Source organism: Acipenser ruthenus, chromosome 29 (genome assembly GCF_902713425.1).
Source record: "Acipenser ruthenus chromosome 29, fAciRut3.2 maternal haplotype, whole genome shotgun sequence".
NCBI lineage: Eukaryota > Metazoa > Chordata > Actinopteri > Acipenseriformes > Acipenseridae > Acipenser > Acipenser ruthenus.
This window is the reverse complement of record NC_081217.1, coordinates 6,678,818-6,695,969: the sequence shown is the minus strand read 5'-3', so window position 1 is coordinate 6,695,969 and position 17,152 is coordinate 6,678,818. Positions and strand designations below refer to the sequence as shown.

At 39.3% G+C, this 17,152-nt stretch overlaps 1 protein-coding gene across 3 annotated transcripts in view; it reads left to right on the top strand.

Annotated features, from left to right (window-relative positions):
• Positions 1 to 462: 462 nt before the first annotated feature.
• The window catches only part of LOC131702106 (DNA (cytosine-5)-methyltransferase 3B-like), a 35,088-nt gene continuing 18,398 nt past the window's right edge, over positions 463 to 17,152 (top strand). The window contains exons 1-2 of one of the 3 annotated variants that reach the window (XM_059004002.1): positions 463 to 680; positions 6,567 to 6,653. In XM_059004002.1, the coding sequence (XP_058859985.1) occupies positions 489 to 680; positions 6,567 to 6,653 (279 nt within the window). In that variant the 5' untranslated portion in view covers positions 463 to 488. Of the gene's footprint in view, positions 987 to 6,566; positions 6,654 to 17,152 lie in introns of all 3 variants that reach the window. The other 2 variants (XM_059004000.1, XM_059004001.1) reach the window with 2 other exon arrangements.

Below are 17,152 nucleotides of genomic sequence, written 5' to 3'. Positions count from 1 at the left end.
AACAATTGTATCAGTTGGTGCAAATATAGTTTCAGTGTCTTGAACTGGCAAAAACAAAAAATTGCTTTGATATATAGTAGTAGATGTATATTATATTTTGTATAATGGTTGAACGTTTGAGTGGCATTATCTTTCCTATGAAGATATCAAAATTTATATATATATATATTTTTAAAATGTATTTTATTATTATTTTTCAAAGATGAACTGTGTTCTGAATACATCATGGACACGGGTAAAGGATGTAATTGTAAGCTTTATTTCATATTGGGACATTACACAAGCCTCCAGGACTTCACAAACAACACAGGAAATATTAAAGTGTAATATTCCATACAGCACAGCACGTTGTATAACACAGTCAACCCGAAAAACCTTTAAGAATAAGTTAAATGGACGCTGTCCCTTTAACTTATGCGGTAATATGGTGAATCGCGAACAGGAACTGCTGGCACAAATATTTCCTAAACCTCTGGTTATGTCTGTACATGCAGCATGATTCAGAAAAGAAACCCGACACTGCGGAGAGGGGACTGGGAGCACACGGTGAACAAGCAGACCAGCAAAGAGAAGTCACTGCTACTGAAACCTGTAGCGCGCCTGTAGTATTCGTACAGTATTCCACTGAGGAAACGTGTGGGATAAACGTGTGCAGTGTTGTACAAGGGGTTAAAGACAAGGTAAATGTAGTTTTGTTTAGACAAAGTGTTTCGTTACCCGGGAAAACCCACGCCTGTGCACTTTGTAATAGAAGAAGAAAAAAAATTGAAACACAATATACATATTTGCCAAGACACCGGGAAAGCACTCGACTGGCATGGGGGAAACGTGACCCCGACCCCTTTGAACCGCAAGACTGTAACGAGGAGAGATCAATCGGTTGTCTGTACCTAACGTCTAACTTCACATTGCACAGCGCTCATGTAAATTCCAATCTCAACGCATTCTGTAAACTCTATGATGTCGGCGTGATGCATGTTATTAAGGTAAATGCTATTTCAAGATAGGGATTTTTATATTGATGTGCATACAGTGTTTAGATAAGAGCGTGCATTATGCATATATAACTTAAAACTAACACCACAGTAACAGAACGAAGGTGTAATATCTGGATTTACAGTACATTAATTGTTATTGTGTGTAGGTACTGATTTAGTTTAATATGTGATTTACACATACAAAGGTAATCTGCAGTTTCTAACGCGAGGTTTAACGTTTGGTATTTCATTATGCATTATCAAAAAGTTTTGTACAGTAGATGTTCTTATATTTTAAAATGCAACTGTGCTTGCCGCAAATACAAAAATGTATCCTGCAGCGATCCGACCAACATCGCAGTGTACCGTACGGAGAGTAAATGAGTAAGTGATACTTTATTATTCAAAATGTTATTAAAATAATTATTAGACACAGGTTTGACTTCGTACTGTATATATATATTAAGAAAGTGTCAAATTAAAGTTTGGAATTGAATACATTTTTTGGTCACATAAATAGCTCTCTATTTTCTGTTTGCCCTGATTTCCTGTGAATCTGCCGTGCTGCCCAGACGTTCTCCTCTGTGTTTTACACAATCTCTAGACCTCGTTCGTGTGGTTCTGCCATTGTGGTTTTCGCGACGACTAACAGTGCTTGCCATTTGTTTGTGCAACAGTCTGATGATGGTACAAATGCATAATTATCAGGAATGCCGGTTCATTAGGTTTTGGTTCAGTATAGTCAATCAGATCTAAACTTGTGCCACCATATAATACATTACGTGCTCACAAAGCTGACCAATCAAACCAGGTTTACTACTTTTTTTGTGGCTCTAAGAAGAGATTAGTTTATTCCAGTTTTTTTTTTTTTAATAGCATTACTAGTAATAGCATTTTGGACATGCTGCTACTGCAGTACTGCAAAGTACTGCATTGAAAAGCTCAGAAAGTTATCATTGAAGGTAGGAATGTCAGAAAAGTATTTTCTACCATGGTTAACTTTATGGATCATTAACATGTAAGCACTTTAACCCTTTCAATCCATGTACTTGATTGTCTGCATTGTCACACTTCAATAGCACCAAAATGATTTGGTTAAATATTTGCCGGTTTTGTTCTCACGTTAGCTTATGCAACCCATGTGCGAGCTGCAAATCCTGTATGCAATTAGTTTCCTTTTCTTACATTTCCAAAGGTTAATTATTTCTCTGGATATAATTAAAAATCCATACAGGTTGCAGTTTTCTTTCTACCTGATCTATTTATTTTTATTTAGCCCTGGGTTTGAGATTAAGTGGCAGAGAGTTTGTATGGATAATAATTCTGTGCAACGCAGGTTACCAGTACATCACAGCTACTGTGAAACGAAGTGTCTCGCACCACTGGAATTCCCATGTTCTGTATACGATTAGAATGGAATGAACTTGATGAGACATCTAGACTGGTACAGGTGCACAAGATTTGCATTGAACTGTGCTGTGCATGCTCTTCACTTATGTAGGTACCTGTTCAGTGTTGGCACAGTTCCCTGCCAGTGCATTTAGTCAGCTATTTTAAAAAGTTTAGGTTGTCCCCTGCAGTAATTAATTAGTCTAACTAAATATATTAGCATCTATTCAATTGATTAAAATATTATTGCACACTTTTAAAGACCCACTAAAGTGACTGACATGCATGGTTAGACAGGGCTCCAGACTGCAACTAAAACATTTTTTGGCAACTGTTTTTTTTTTTTTTGTTTTGGGGTGGGGGTGGGGGGTAGGGGCCATTGAAGAATGGTTTGCAAATATCAAAAACATTGTTGTTATATTTTAACTAGTTGAATATGGTAATTTTGGCCTTGGAGTCATTGGTTCCAAAGGCGAAAGGTTTGTCTGGAGCCATGTTAGAGATCTAATCAGCAGTGCTTGAGATGCAGTGATTAGACAGGTACAGACCTGTGTCACTCTACTGCACGCTAAGCTTCGAGTTTCTCATGCTGTCCCCATACTGGTACCATCCCTTAGGGAAAATGCTGCTCTTCCTGTTTCACTTCCGGAGAAAGGCCTGAGGATCTGCTTTCTCCTAAAACTATTATCAGAAAAACAAAAGGGGACAAGCAAGATATATTTCAGAAACCCGAGCAGTTAAAGAGAAATAAATAAAATAGAAAAAAATACAATCCAAGATGACAAAACACAGTTTATTATATTTCTGTATATTGTGGAATATACACTCGCAATGTAATAAAGCAGGCCAGTTTTCCCTCGTTTGTTTCACATGTGCAGCTCAAATGTATTTCTCTTTCCAGTTTCTGACATTTATCTCGTTTGAAATATATCTTGTTTGTTTCTCGCATAGCTGTTTAGAAGAAACGTTTGAGACAAATACCCAATTCAAATGAGAAGTGAACAAGATTTTCAGGCAGTTCTGAGAAGTGAAATGGACATACCATGCTTTACTATTGCTCCCAAGGTGTTTTACAGTGCTTTACCTTGCAAGTCTGTGATTAACCGTCCATGTGTTTTCCACGATTCCACTGAGTTTTTTCTCCTCTTTTCGACACTTCGCAATGCTTTTACTATGTCACACACCCCTGCGTGTGTATTTTTTTTACACATTTGTACGTTCCACTCAAAAGTTCTCCAATACACTGTTTTCTTTGGTGGGAATCTGTTGGAGAAGAGTTCACAAGCTTGTTCCACAACAATTCATTGTAAGTCATAATAAAGTCTGGTAATTTCAATATGTAATTAACACTTGTTAAAATTCATGGGAAGTGCTTGGTTTCCCATAACAAGTTGATGCAATACCAAACTGCTGGAAGATAAACCAACAACAGGACATTGTTTGTATTGAGTCAGTATTTCAGTGGCAGCCGGGTTAGTTGGGTGCCTGATGTTGATGGGGTTAATGTGTTGTACCAGCTGTACACCTCTGCGGTTAACGTTAAATATTTGTTTAAAAGGAACGTCAGTAGATTGGCAGTTATGCTGTTTCCATTGTACATATCATTTTATGTAGACCTGGTTTTCATTGTCTCTGGTTTGAGTTTCCTAACGTCTTAAAGAAATCCTTAATCCTTCCGATTCCCTGCCTTGCTCTTTGATGTGAGTTCCCATTGTGGGGTTGCCGTTTAGACAATGCAGCCAGCATATCTGTGGATCAACTGTGACAATGGCAGGAGGGGTAAAGAAGAGGAGAAGTGGAGGTATCGAAGTCTGGCTTATTATTACTGGGGCTTGGTGATTCTGTGCTGGGGAGTGCAAGCTTTTGTGGGTCATTTTGTTCATTCTATTCAAAGTTGTTTGCAGAAAGCACCTGGGTCCTCATCATCAAAAGCCCTAGACAAAAAAATTCTTTACTTTCTTTACTTTCATCAAAACAAATATAAAGGGAGCGGGTCATGGTTGCTGGTTTTGACAGAGTAGTAGTGTTGCTGTGACAGGCTGCCCTTTCAAATCCTAATACAGTAATGCAAATCTCTTTTTACGTTGGATTTTGTGATGTTACTAAAGCGGGATCAGTAAGTCATCAGTGGGATTAGTATAGAGGCAGGATTTAGGTCCACCATGATTTAGATCGTATTTCATAGTGTATTTTAGTAGTAATATTGAAATACAGTATAGCTTACTGTAAACTATACTGTATTTAAATATTGATTTTGCATTGTAACCCTCTATTGCTCTGTGACCCCTATAAGTCACCTTAGATAAAGGCGTCCGCCAAATAAATATGAATAATAATAATAATAATTATAAAATATACCGCATACAACTTAAACATAAGATATACAGTTGGCCCAAAGGGATCACAATTAGAAAAAATGTCAGGGTCTTTTGTGTTAGAACAAAGTGTTGTTCCGTAGATGGCTCCCTTCCACCTTTGGTCACCCAAATGAGGGAACCCTGTTTACCCAATGGGCTTCAGAGCTGTCCTTCAGGGCCTAGAGTGAGCTGGGGTTAAATGGGTGTAGGTTATTTTTCATTTCTTCTGTTAGAAAGCTTATGGGATGTGGCAGGTTAAGAAGTATACACAGTCTTTCAGGGATAACAGACTTTCTTTTCGAGTGTTAGTGTGTCATTTTGCCCTTTTGTCTGATAATCTCCAGGATAAACTCAGAAATGCATATATGTTTTTAATTCAATTTGGTTCAAAACCAATAACTTTCAGCTATGGCCAACAGTTTTGCATCACCTAGAATTTTAGGATTGAGACATAATTAAAAAAAAAAAACTATGTGAACATAATGTAGGTCTTTTATTTAGAATCATGTAATCAAAGAAACCACAAAATGATATTGAAAAAGTCGACCGGAAGCCGTAATAGTAGTACAGTATTTCATGTTAGATTTCGAAATATATTTATTTATTTTTGTCAGTTTTTCGTTAAGTATATGGAAAACTACAAAGCGGTATGGAATTCAATATGTTAACATAACATTATTCAGCAGGTTTCATTCGACTTTATGCAGCAAAATGAGTTCATTGTAAAGGGGAAAACTTTTGGCCATAGCTGTATGTGCTTATTTTGGAGTTCTGCTACCTGTAAAGGGATCATTAAAGAGATGCCTACCTTACCTGGCTGTGCTGATCTTTCTACTCTTTTCTTATGCAAACAGTTTATTTTTTACTATTTAACTTGGTCAGCACAAGGGGCGCCATTCAATTAAACCAAAACCTACAATCTCCTACGTGAAATTGTAAAGCTTAACAAATAAAACAGACATATCGTTTGCCCTATGTCATTAAGTTGCAATAACAATACAAATATAATGACATGTTTAAGCAACACAAAGGGGAAGTTTGCTCAGGTGGAAAGGGGAATACCAGTAATTGTTCGAGGTTCAGCTGCACCCAGCTGCTAAATGGACATTATCACTTTTCTTTCAGTTTAAAATATAATGCCCCCCATTCATTTGCACTGTACTTGTGGGCAGGCCCCCTATATGAGAAAGATTGTTTCTTGGCTGCAGATGTTCCTCTGAAAGTTTCTCTGACATGACTTACTGGTTTTTAACATTCTGTCCAGTGGAAACCGTGAAAACTGATTAAGTACTGTACTTCCTGGCCCAGCAGCTGTACTGCAGATCATGGCAGGGGAAATAATGCGCAAGCCTTTTGACAGAAGGATGAATTGCTATTTTAACTTTTTTCCCCACCACTTTAAGGCCATCAGTAATTACAATTTTATCCATTATCAAGTGATACAAAGAGGGCCATCATATTCATCCGTTGGATCGTGACCTTGAATGATATTGTATTTGGAACTTCACATCATTAGACCTCCTTCAATGAAGCACACTGTATTGTACACCCTAAAGCCCTCAATGAGCAGCAGACTCACCAATCCAAATTGAAATACATGCCAGTGGCAGCCTATATAAACCACCATTTGTCATCATAATTGAATGATAAGTTCATGTAAAACATTTACATCTGTCTGCATTTTTTATCCAGTGGGTTATTAGTGATTTTTCTTTTGTATCAAAAAACAAGGACTAGAAGGTTTTAAAGATGAACTGAACAGTTCACAATTATTGGATTCCTTGGATCAGAGTTTCTAGAAATGGTTTGAAAATGAGTCTTTCTGCTTCTTCCCTGGCCGCAGGATAGTGAAACAGAACCGGGACCAGCGATGCCGTCAACCGAGTGTTCCTCGACCATTGTGGGCAAAGGTGGCAAGATGACAGCAACGGTAAGCCACAAGGATGGTCACACTTCTATTGCATTGTTGTCATGTGGAAGATGCATAACAATGTGGACACATGTTATATTGAAAAATCAGTGGGTCAGCCTTCCAATGGAAGGTACTTTGCTAGAAAAGCTGTTTGATTAAACCCTTAGCTCCAGCTTGATACAGCCGTGGCAGGGGTTGTATGTTAGCACACTTGCTTGTTTTTCATATAGAGAAGTGCCTATGCTACAAGTGTTGAGATTTCTGCTGTTCAACAACGGTTTCTTATTCAGTGCTACAGAGGAGCAAAGGTCTTGTTTCCAGTGTGTAAAGATTCAAATGGAAGTGTCTGTGAGTAGCTAATGGCACCCAGTGAGGAGTTTAAAAAGGTTTAAAATGCCCCGTAAAGACCCTCGAGGCCATCTTTGCAGCAACAAAGAACTTGAAACCCGTCTTTGGGAATTAAGTACAGCATGTGTGTTAGTTCATACATGAAGCAGAAATGTATTTGTTAAGGGTGGAAACTATCAGCACTATCAACTACAAAGAGGTTTGTTTGGAAACCCTTTCTCTTGAGTAATGACTTATTTAATCAGTAAGGGGGAACAGGGGCAAGTTGTGACAATTTTTGGGAAAACATGAGCGACTGCTGTGTGCATATGGGTTTGTAACTATGAAGGAAACATAACTTTCGTTTGCACAGACAATTTGACATGCCAGCCTAAGCTGAAAACATATGAAAAGCACTATCTCAGTTTTACGTTCATGCAGTTCAGATTGTAGAATTGTATTGTCAGATTTTTCACACATACTTATATATATATATATGCTCTGAGCAAACTCTTAAACTCGGGAGACGTTCAGGAGGACATAAAGATGTTTCGGACTCTTGTAAGTGGATCGTTCGTGGACTGGGCTTGCAACGTATCCAGATGACTTTTTAATAATCAAGAAAATGACACAGACTCATTTAATTTGAAGTTTTAATGAATCAGAGTAGTATCAGTACTCCTTCGGTTTATTAAATGCTTAAAAATGGTTTGAGTAGTTACAGACTACTTCCAATCCCAGCTGACAGGCAGCCTGGGCGTTTCCAGTGCCTTTACTGGTTTAACTGCATTAATACTTCAATACAGTAATACAAATATGGATATCATATATTTAGCTTTTCGGCTATAAAATGCAAAAAGCTAAAAACTCCCACCGCTAAATTCTAGAACATTCTATATATATATATCACTCTCTTAAGACTAAAACATAATTTCTATACCTTATAGCTATATGCATCAATATAAAAGAGATATTACATTCAAATATATGCTTACCAGTATATGGAAGTGTAGTGTAGGATATATTGAAAAATAAGAACTGTCTTCAAAAGGCAGAGACTTCTAGATTTGACCAAACAGCAATCAGTTTTTCAGAGACCCTCAGAGCATGGACCACGTCAGCTTGCAAGATCAAGTTTAATGGTATCAAATGGGGTCTTGCTCTGGGCTTATATAGGATTTCCCCTCCATTGAATACATCAGCAGTCCCAAGTAAATCTAATCGTCACTTGGCCTTAACATTTCTTATCTTTAAGTTAATTATACATTCTAGAAGGATCTGGACAACTCCTTTTTCAAAACTGATTGGATATAACTTCTTGCCAAAAAATATTGGAACATGATTTCATCACTCTCTTTTTCCAACTCCTCCTTTTTCTAAAAAGTCAGGTGGACCAAAGTTCACAGAAACCTTGCTATAATATAATACAAGTATATGTGTATATATGAGAGATGTTTTTAATATGTAACACTAGCTCTATTTGATTATATTAAGCTGGGTCAAAAAATATTATTATTTAGCAGGCGCCTTTATCCAAGGCGACTTACAGAGACTAGGGTGTGTGAACTATGCATCAGCTGCACTTACAATTACATCTCCCCCGAAAGACGGAGCACAAGGAGGTTAAGTGACTTGCTCAGGATCACACAATGAGTCAATGGCTGAGGTGGGATTTGAACCGGGGACCTCCTGGTTACAAGTCCATTTCTGTAACCACTGGACCACACAGCCTCATATGTCCATCTTAGCTGCATATTATGTTACCTTTTCAGTGTGTTTTCAATGGGCCAGTTTATACAAATGTGTGTGAACAAAGTTTGCCTTTGAATAAGCATACAGTGGTCATTTCAGTTAGTTTCATTTAAATGTAAGCTATAATAACCATGTGAAGTATAACAGCCTTATTTAACTGAGCCATTCTCGGACTATGCCTGACCTCTCTCTGTTTCTAAAAGTTGCCTGCTCAAGCAGGATTCAGACACCCTGTTTTCTTGCCAAGACTATTGTTTTGATTCATATGAAACACCATTGTAAGCACTTCTCCAAATTCACCGCATTAGTCAGTTTTCTCCCAAAGAAAGTCACTACTTATTAGATAAAAACTGATACTGGACACAACTCCTCTAATACGTGGAATGCTCGGTACGACTGCCAGGTTTTCTTATCATAGAAAGAGCTTGGATTCAAAAGTGTGGACTACAAGTAAATCTCACTTTGACTACCAAAAAGAACCTTCCACACCTAATCCACTGCAGATGAACTGTTTCCATCAGGCATGCAACTCCTTCAGCCACCCCTCCCCCTACTGTCCCACTTCCTGTTCTTTCTCCCCTTTCCTCCCCCCTGAGCCTCTCCACTAGGAGTGAGGCCCCTTGCCTAATCCTTTTCCATGTGTTCCTAACTCCATTTTGCTGAATCAGCTACTTGAAAGACTGATGGAGTGAGACATTGCCTTCACCTATGACCCCATATGAAACTGTAACCGTATATTTGTATATGCAGTAGTTAATATATTATAATACATATAATACATGTTGCTTACATGTAAGGACCTATATGTATATATGTATATGTCTTATATGTGTGTGTCATAAAATATATGTTTGGTACACACTTTCATGTCCAAATAACATACAACCCATTTGCTGTGTTGAAGTTTTGCATTTGAGGTACATAAATGTTCTTAGTGATTGTACCGTATTGTATTGTTCCTATGGCTGGTGTTCTTCTCTGTGATTCTCTTTGGGTTTGCCCCATGCTTTCACTCTACTGCTACACTTTCCAAAGCCTTTACCCTTACTGCAGTAATCTATATTTAATAGGGGAGCCCTGAAGCTTATTTATATTGTCACTCAACCTGTCTTGCAGTAGAAAAATGTTGAAACAATGGCAGCTTCAGTACTGGGACCATTCCAAAATGTATTGCATTCCACAAGTCAAAATATCATTGGCATGCTCAAGAATTTCTGATGTTGCATGGAACGGCCCTCTGGAGTTTTGGAGAGCGATTGCATATTCTGCCCCTCTCTCCAAACCAGGCAGGGTGCTATATGCGTTTAAACAATTCTGACAGCTTTGACTGGGAGCAGGCAACAAGTGAACTTCCAATTGAACTAATCATTTCCAGGGGTTATCAGTCAGACCTCGAAACAGGAGTGAGGACAATGCCCTTTTGCTGCACCCAAAATTCTTACTGGGATGACAGACCAGAAGTGACAGCAGCCTTAAGGTTACATTTTCCCTTAACTAGGTGTGATGGGGTAGTCCCCGCCCCACCGTGTAACAAATTTTTTTTTTTTTTTGGTTCCTGGGTAGTAAGTGTTATTTCCTAATTGCTTATGCCTCAAAAGTATAGAAAATGGCTATTATTCCCCACAAACTTTGCTTTTGTGACCAGGACAGTGATATTTTGAAATTTACCTATTTTCCAGAACATTCCAGATAGATTCAGTGCTGAGTAAACTTGGAGTAACTTCTAGAACTTTCTAGAACTTTCCAGTAATATAAATAGTAGTATAAATATAGGGGCCTTAAGCCCACCAGTTCAGTTTAGTTCCAGCTGCCTAAGTGGATACATATCTGCATTTTTCTGAGATGGCATCAAGAGGCTGCAATGGTGGCATTCCTGATGGGTCTCCAAGGCGGTTTTACCAAGTTTCCCTGCTATCTTTGCCTGTGGGACAGCAGGGACACCAAGGCGCACTACCACAGGCGGGACTGGCCACAGCGGACCGAGTTCTCTGTGGGGAGGAACAATGTCAAGTGGGAGCCACTGGTGGACCCCCGGAAGGTGCTGATGCCACCACTGCACATCAAATTGGGCCTTATGAAACAATTTGTCAGAGCTCTAGATAAGGAGTCGGCAGCCTTCAAGTACCTTCAAGACTTCTTCCCTAAGCTGTCTGAGGCAAAGGTCAAAGCCGGTGTCTTCGTCGGACCACAGATAAAGAAGATCCTGGAGTGCAATGAATTCCCCAAAAAGCTCACTAGTAAGGAGAAAGCGGCTTGGAACAGCTTTGTCGCAGTGGTTCGGGGCTTCCTGGGCAATCACAAGGCCGAAAACTATGTGGAGCTGGTTGAGACTCTGGTGAAGAACTATGGCACAATGGGCTGTAGGATGTCCCTCAAAGTCCATATCCTTGATGCTCATCTTGATAAATTCAAGGAGAACATGGGAGCGTACTCTGAGGAGCAAGGCGAGCGCTTCCACCAGGATATCCTGGACTTTGAACGCCGCTACCAAGGACAGTATAACGAGAACATGATGGGAGACTACATTTGGGGGCTGATTCGTGAAAGAGATTTACAGTATAATCGTAAATCTCGAAAAACTACTCACTTCTAAATCTTTTGTAGTCATTTTTGTATTACTTTAGTATAAATACATGTTAATTTGGATTCATATGTTGTTTTTTTCTGACTTTATGTGAACGAAAAGACACAAATTCGCCCGTTTTCTCATTGGAAATAGGTACATTTCAAAATATCACTGTCTGGTCACAAAAGCAAAGTAGGCATAAGCAATTTGGAAATAACACTACTACCCAGGAACAAAAATTGTGTTACATAGTGTTATTATTATGTATTATTATTTGGCAGGAGGAGCGAGGTTACGTCACCCATTTTCTGTTATTGTTTTGTTATTTTTAAAAAATACCTTGTGAGAATGTCAGCTACTGATTGTTTAACTAGCTGACAGCCACGCATCCTTATTAAACTCGTGCAGACTATGGCCGAGGGGTAATAACATAATTAATAGCTAGTTATCCGCTCTGCTATAATATAAAAGACCTGCAGTTTGGCTACACGGTTAGAGTGTGTTAGACTGAGTTGCAAAGAGACGTGTTGCATGTAAACGAATGCTACTTACTGTGAAGCATCCTGGAAGTACTCGTGTCCTTTGTTTGTTTGTGTTTGTTTATTTTGGCCATCGTGCCGTTTTTTTTTGTTATTTCAAAGTTTGTTTATTTATTTTGTAAATATACACAGAGCGCAGCCAGCGGCTCATTCAACCCACCAGTGCGTTGTTTGTTTATATTCATTTCCTGGTCTGACGTTATCCACCAGCCATCCTTTTCACACTAGGGTATTGACTTAAATGTGTTAAGCTGCTTACTGCAACACACTTCAATTAATGGTTAAATCAACGCTTAAGTGGAAAACTAAGGAGGCATATCTACCTAGATGCTTTCTGCTGTGAAAATAATCCTCAGCTGATTAGTTTCCATTTACGAGCAAAGTGTGTGAGACAGTTCCCAGTCAATGCAGTGTTGAATATACTCTGTCCATCCGAGTCAGGGTTAGGGATTAATTAGAGTTGTATGTGGAAGCCTGGCAGTGGCCCTGTCTGCTCTGTAGCTGTGTTTCCAATGCGTGTAATAAGCAGACAGCACCTGTTTAACTTTGCTGTACCGCACCATGGTGTGGTACGAGGGGCGTCAAATATGTAGATAAAGGTATTGAACTGTTTCAAAACCTCTCGCAGCAGATAGCTTTTATGAATGTAAGGCAGAGTTATATTCCCACATTTATCTTATTCCAGTTACTGTCAAATGCCCCTAACCAGCCAAACTAGCCTGTATAACAGGACGTTAGTCTTACAATGATATTTCCTAACAGTGGGAGCATGTTGTGACGTGCTAGAGCTGTACACAAAACAAACCAGATGTGCTTTTGGCTTTAATTGCTGCTAAACAAACTCCGAATTACTTTCTTTAGGTGCTGGCAGATAAGTACCAATACTGCTGACAGTGGAACTCCTGAGCAATCCCTCTGGCTACTCATGCAGAGAGTATGGAATCTCTAACACTGCAGCACTTAATACCACATTGTTTGGATATACTGGTATAGGAACTATGTGCTTCAAATATACATTGCTTCCCTAGTCTCAGTGGAAACTCAGTATCATCGAGATGTTATTGAAATTCTCATCTTATTCAAGTGCTCGATTGCTGCCATGATATCCGCAGACGTGGGGTGCGTAGGAGCAAGACTGTCGCCGTTCTGTTTCAGTTAATTCCTCGGGCAGAGAAGACAATGTTTGCTGTAGAGCCTGGACTTCCGAGTCTGCTGTTGGTTTATGTGCTTTCTTAGCAGGTTTCTGTTTGGTCATAGTTGCTCAATATTAAGATGTTTTGGGGACTTCTGGGAAATGATTAAAAAAAAAAATATTGAGGATTAAAATATGCAAACGAGCAGAGTTCCTCTTAACCACGTCTGCTCCATCCCCCCACCCCCCACCCCTCCCACCCCCCCCCCGGAAAAATTGTCTTTCAGTTTTTCAGTACGGCACATGGAATGTAGTTAGTTGTACAATATCTACAGTTCCTGCAAAAATCTGTAAGTTTTAGTATGACAGCCCATAAAAAACATGTGTTGTCTTCATCTTGGATTAATTACTTGCCATGATAGCTTATGTTACAGTATACTATATATTTGCCTGTGAGGGAAATAACCTGCTTATTGAAAACATGTTCAACAGAAATGCTTTCTGCTATTTGGCACCATCTTGGCTTAAATTCTCTTGAAATGTTCAGTCTTTCTTATCTCAGTTGTTTTCAGTTCGGCTTTATTCCAGCTGCAGGATACAGCAAGTTAAAAAACAAAAATGTAATCATTACTGCAATTACTACATTAGACCACCTGGTGTCACTAAGCTAAAACCTCTCTCAAAGAAATCTATTCTGTGACACAATATTTTTGGAAGATAGCTGGCTTAAAAAAAACAAAACAATACTGTTAAGCACCCAGCAGTATTGTAATAAGAAAACTTCCATGGGGACACTAGCAGTAGAAGTCTTTAGGATGCAGAGTAAAACAGTTCGACAGCGTTACCCCCAGTCTTTAATTAACAGGTGTTAATAAGTTCATGAATGACTCGAGGGAACAGTTTGAAAACATGCCCCTTAGTGTATTTATTTTCTCATTCTGTGCCAGATTTTGCAGGTGTAGGGGTTAATGAAGGTTACACAGGCCTGCAGTATTAGTTCTTCGTTTCTAATCCACCCCTAGGGTGACCAGATGTCCCTTTTTAACCGAGACTGTCCCCTTTTGCCATAAAAGGTCCCTGTGTTCCCACATTTTTCCCCAAATCATAAAAAAGATCCGGTTTCCAACAATGCCAGATAGCACTGCTTACGTTAATTATGTAAACAAAGGAATTATATTAAAATATGGTTCCAGAATAATATTTTTCAAATAGGTTACTATACAAAATTAAAAGTATGCTAAATGATAGAAATTAAGGGTAAAAATCGCAATACATATGGTTATAACATATAGCTAGCTATGAATCGGGAGGGAAGGTGCAGCGGTTGTGCAGCAGTCAGAGGTTGTTGTTTTTTGTTAGTTTAATGTTATTTTTTATCTATGTGTCCTGGTTCTCAGCTTTGGAAATCGGGGTCAACCTCTCCAACACTGCCCTTTCAGAGCTGCTGGCTCAAGTGCTGAAGAATAGGCTATCAAGGCTTAGGCACCTGGTGGAGACTTACTTAAGGATTTGACTTACTTTGCTTTACTTATTTTCTGCAACACACAAAAGCTGCAGATTCTGTGCAGAGTCCAGTTTGGCTCTTTGAACTCAGATAAAATAATCAGCATAAAAAAGGCTGAGTTACTGACCCCCTAAATCTCCACAGTGACTCCCGACTCCCTGCAGGGCTGCATTGTGACACATGACATGGTCATCCATGAGTGAAAAGAGCTGACGTTTTATTCCTCATTAACCCTGGAGGAACATGTTTCTGTGTAATCCATATGTGTGCATGGGTATCTATTTGGAATGCTTGCATATAGTGTAGTACATCACAGTGAAACTGGTAAAGCAGAATAGTAAGGTGCGGGATAGTGTAACCCTTCAACACTGCAAAATGACTGCCAACACCACAGGAAAATGGACATTGATTCATTAACAGTGTGAACAGTGACAGTGGGGTTTGAACTCCTCGCCTTTGCAATGCACAGGGCAAAGGGGCCATCTCAAACTATCTGTCAGTCTGTCAGTCTCTCGGGGCCGATTTCAAATAGTCTTTTAGCTGGAGTGCAATTAAAAGTCGATGTAATTAACGGGGCGAATGCAGAGTGGTTATTATTTTCATTCAGTGAACAAATCATTAATCAGTGTGGCCTGTTCTTGGCATTTTAAATCACTAACCGTACTGTTCTAATTGAACCCAAATAAATACTGCTCTACTTTGGCCCCGAAGATTGCTTGAAGTTGCATGAAACTGCGGGAGAAGCAGGTACTTACACATCTTCATGGAATGGAAGCAGTAAGAAAAGGGCCACTTGAACAGTTGCCTAGCAACTCTTTGTCATTAAACCTGCAGTGCCTTCGTACCCATTCTTCCACTGAGTCTCATCAACCAGGGTTTCATCTTCAGCATATGAAGGCTCAAGGCTGTAAAGACAGTGTGTCTAAACAGTAAGCTCTCCCACTCAGTTCTTCAAGGCTTACTGATCACACTGCAGATTGTTTCTTTTGTATTTTTTTTCCACTGTATTTTTTCTGAAGCATGGATTCTTCCAAACCCAGAGCGCAGAAACTCTGCACAATTAAAACAACCAATCACAAAAGGACTGACTTATTCTGCCTGTAAATGTAGTACTTCTGTAGGGAGAGGTAAGGAAATGGTGCTCCCAGGGTGTACTGCCTCTGGACATGTGTAGATTAATCATTTGTGAAGACTGCTGTTCATGAACACTAAATTACAGGTGTCGAAACCTGGACCTTTGCCACATTTCAAGGAAGGGATACTGTCACAGTGTTTATGTTTTTGAGTCACATGGGAATGCGAGGTAATGACTGAATTAAACGTCCATTTGTTCAAGGTTCTGCAAGTTCAATTCTCTTTAGACTTGGTATCTAATTAGTACAATCACATCCACCTTTCCCAAGTGATGTTTTTACACTCAGGGTTCCAGATTAACCTTGTCATGCATGATTTTGTACTGTGTCAGAACATGCCAGCTAATACTGAAATACAAGTTAATGCAAATATTGGCAGCAGTGTGGAGTAGTGGTTAGGGCTCTGGACTCTTGACCAGAGGGTTGTGGGTTCAATCCCCAGTGGGGGACACTGCTGTTGTACCCTTGAGCAAGGTACTTTACCTCCATTGCTCCAGTAAAAACCCAACTGTATAAATGGGTAATTGTATGTAAAAATAAAATAAATAATGTGATATCTGTATAATGTGAAAAAATGTATAATGTGATATCTTGTAACAATTGTAAGTCGCCCTGGATAAGGGCGTCTGCTAAGAAATAAATAATAATAAATGTAGCATGCCAATCCTTTTGATGTTACCCCTCTCCATTGAAAAGAGTTTGCGGAGATGGAAGTAAGACTCCCATTGCATAGCAGTTTGATCCATTCCTGGTTTTAATATGTTTTTAATAATAAGACACACATTTGTCACCTATACACTGTGGCAAATCAAGCTTGTATTAAAACCTGGAATTGATGAAACTTCTGTGCAACAGGAGTCTTCTTTCCATCCCTTCGGATGAGACGTAAAACCGAGGTCCTATTGTAAGTGACAGCAGCAGCAATTGTTGATGCATAGCTCACCCTCTCTGTAGGTCGCTTTGGATAAATGCATCTGCTAAATGACTAATTCATAAATAATAAGATCCCTGAGTTTGAGGTCCCAGGGATGTGAGTGGAGCAATTGGGAGCATGTTTATTTTCTAAAGAAATATAAAGCTGTTATATTATGTATGAGTCTTTCCAGGTGCCCTTTTCTTGCAGTGATCAGTGGTTCATTTCTCTGTGGTGTAATAGACATGTTCCGAGGGTTATCAGTGGGATTCCACCTTAAGGAAGAGCGTTCTCAAGTCACTCAGGCCTGCCGCACTCTCACCTAAATAATAATAATAATGATGCACAGCACCCCCTCCCCCCCAGGCAGAGGAATAACAGTGTGGGCTGTGTACCTGACTGTGTACCACTGAAAAATAACAACACACTGATCACCTGCATGAATTCAAATCAGAAAAGGGGTTTACTTGCTTACCTTGTATGTCAAGGGCTTTCGTATACAGTAGCTTATGTCTGCACCAACTGATGATTCGAGTATTCGGATTGAGCTCTATAGAAATCAGGTGCTGGCAATCTGGTGAGGGTCATTGGTCTTCTTGATTGGGCTAATTTTAACATTCAAGGTGAAACAAGTGAAGAAACAGCTGCGTG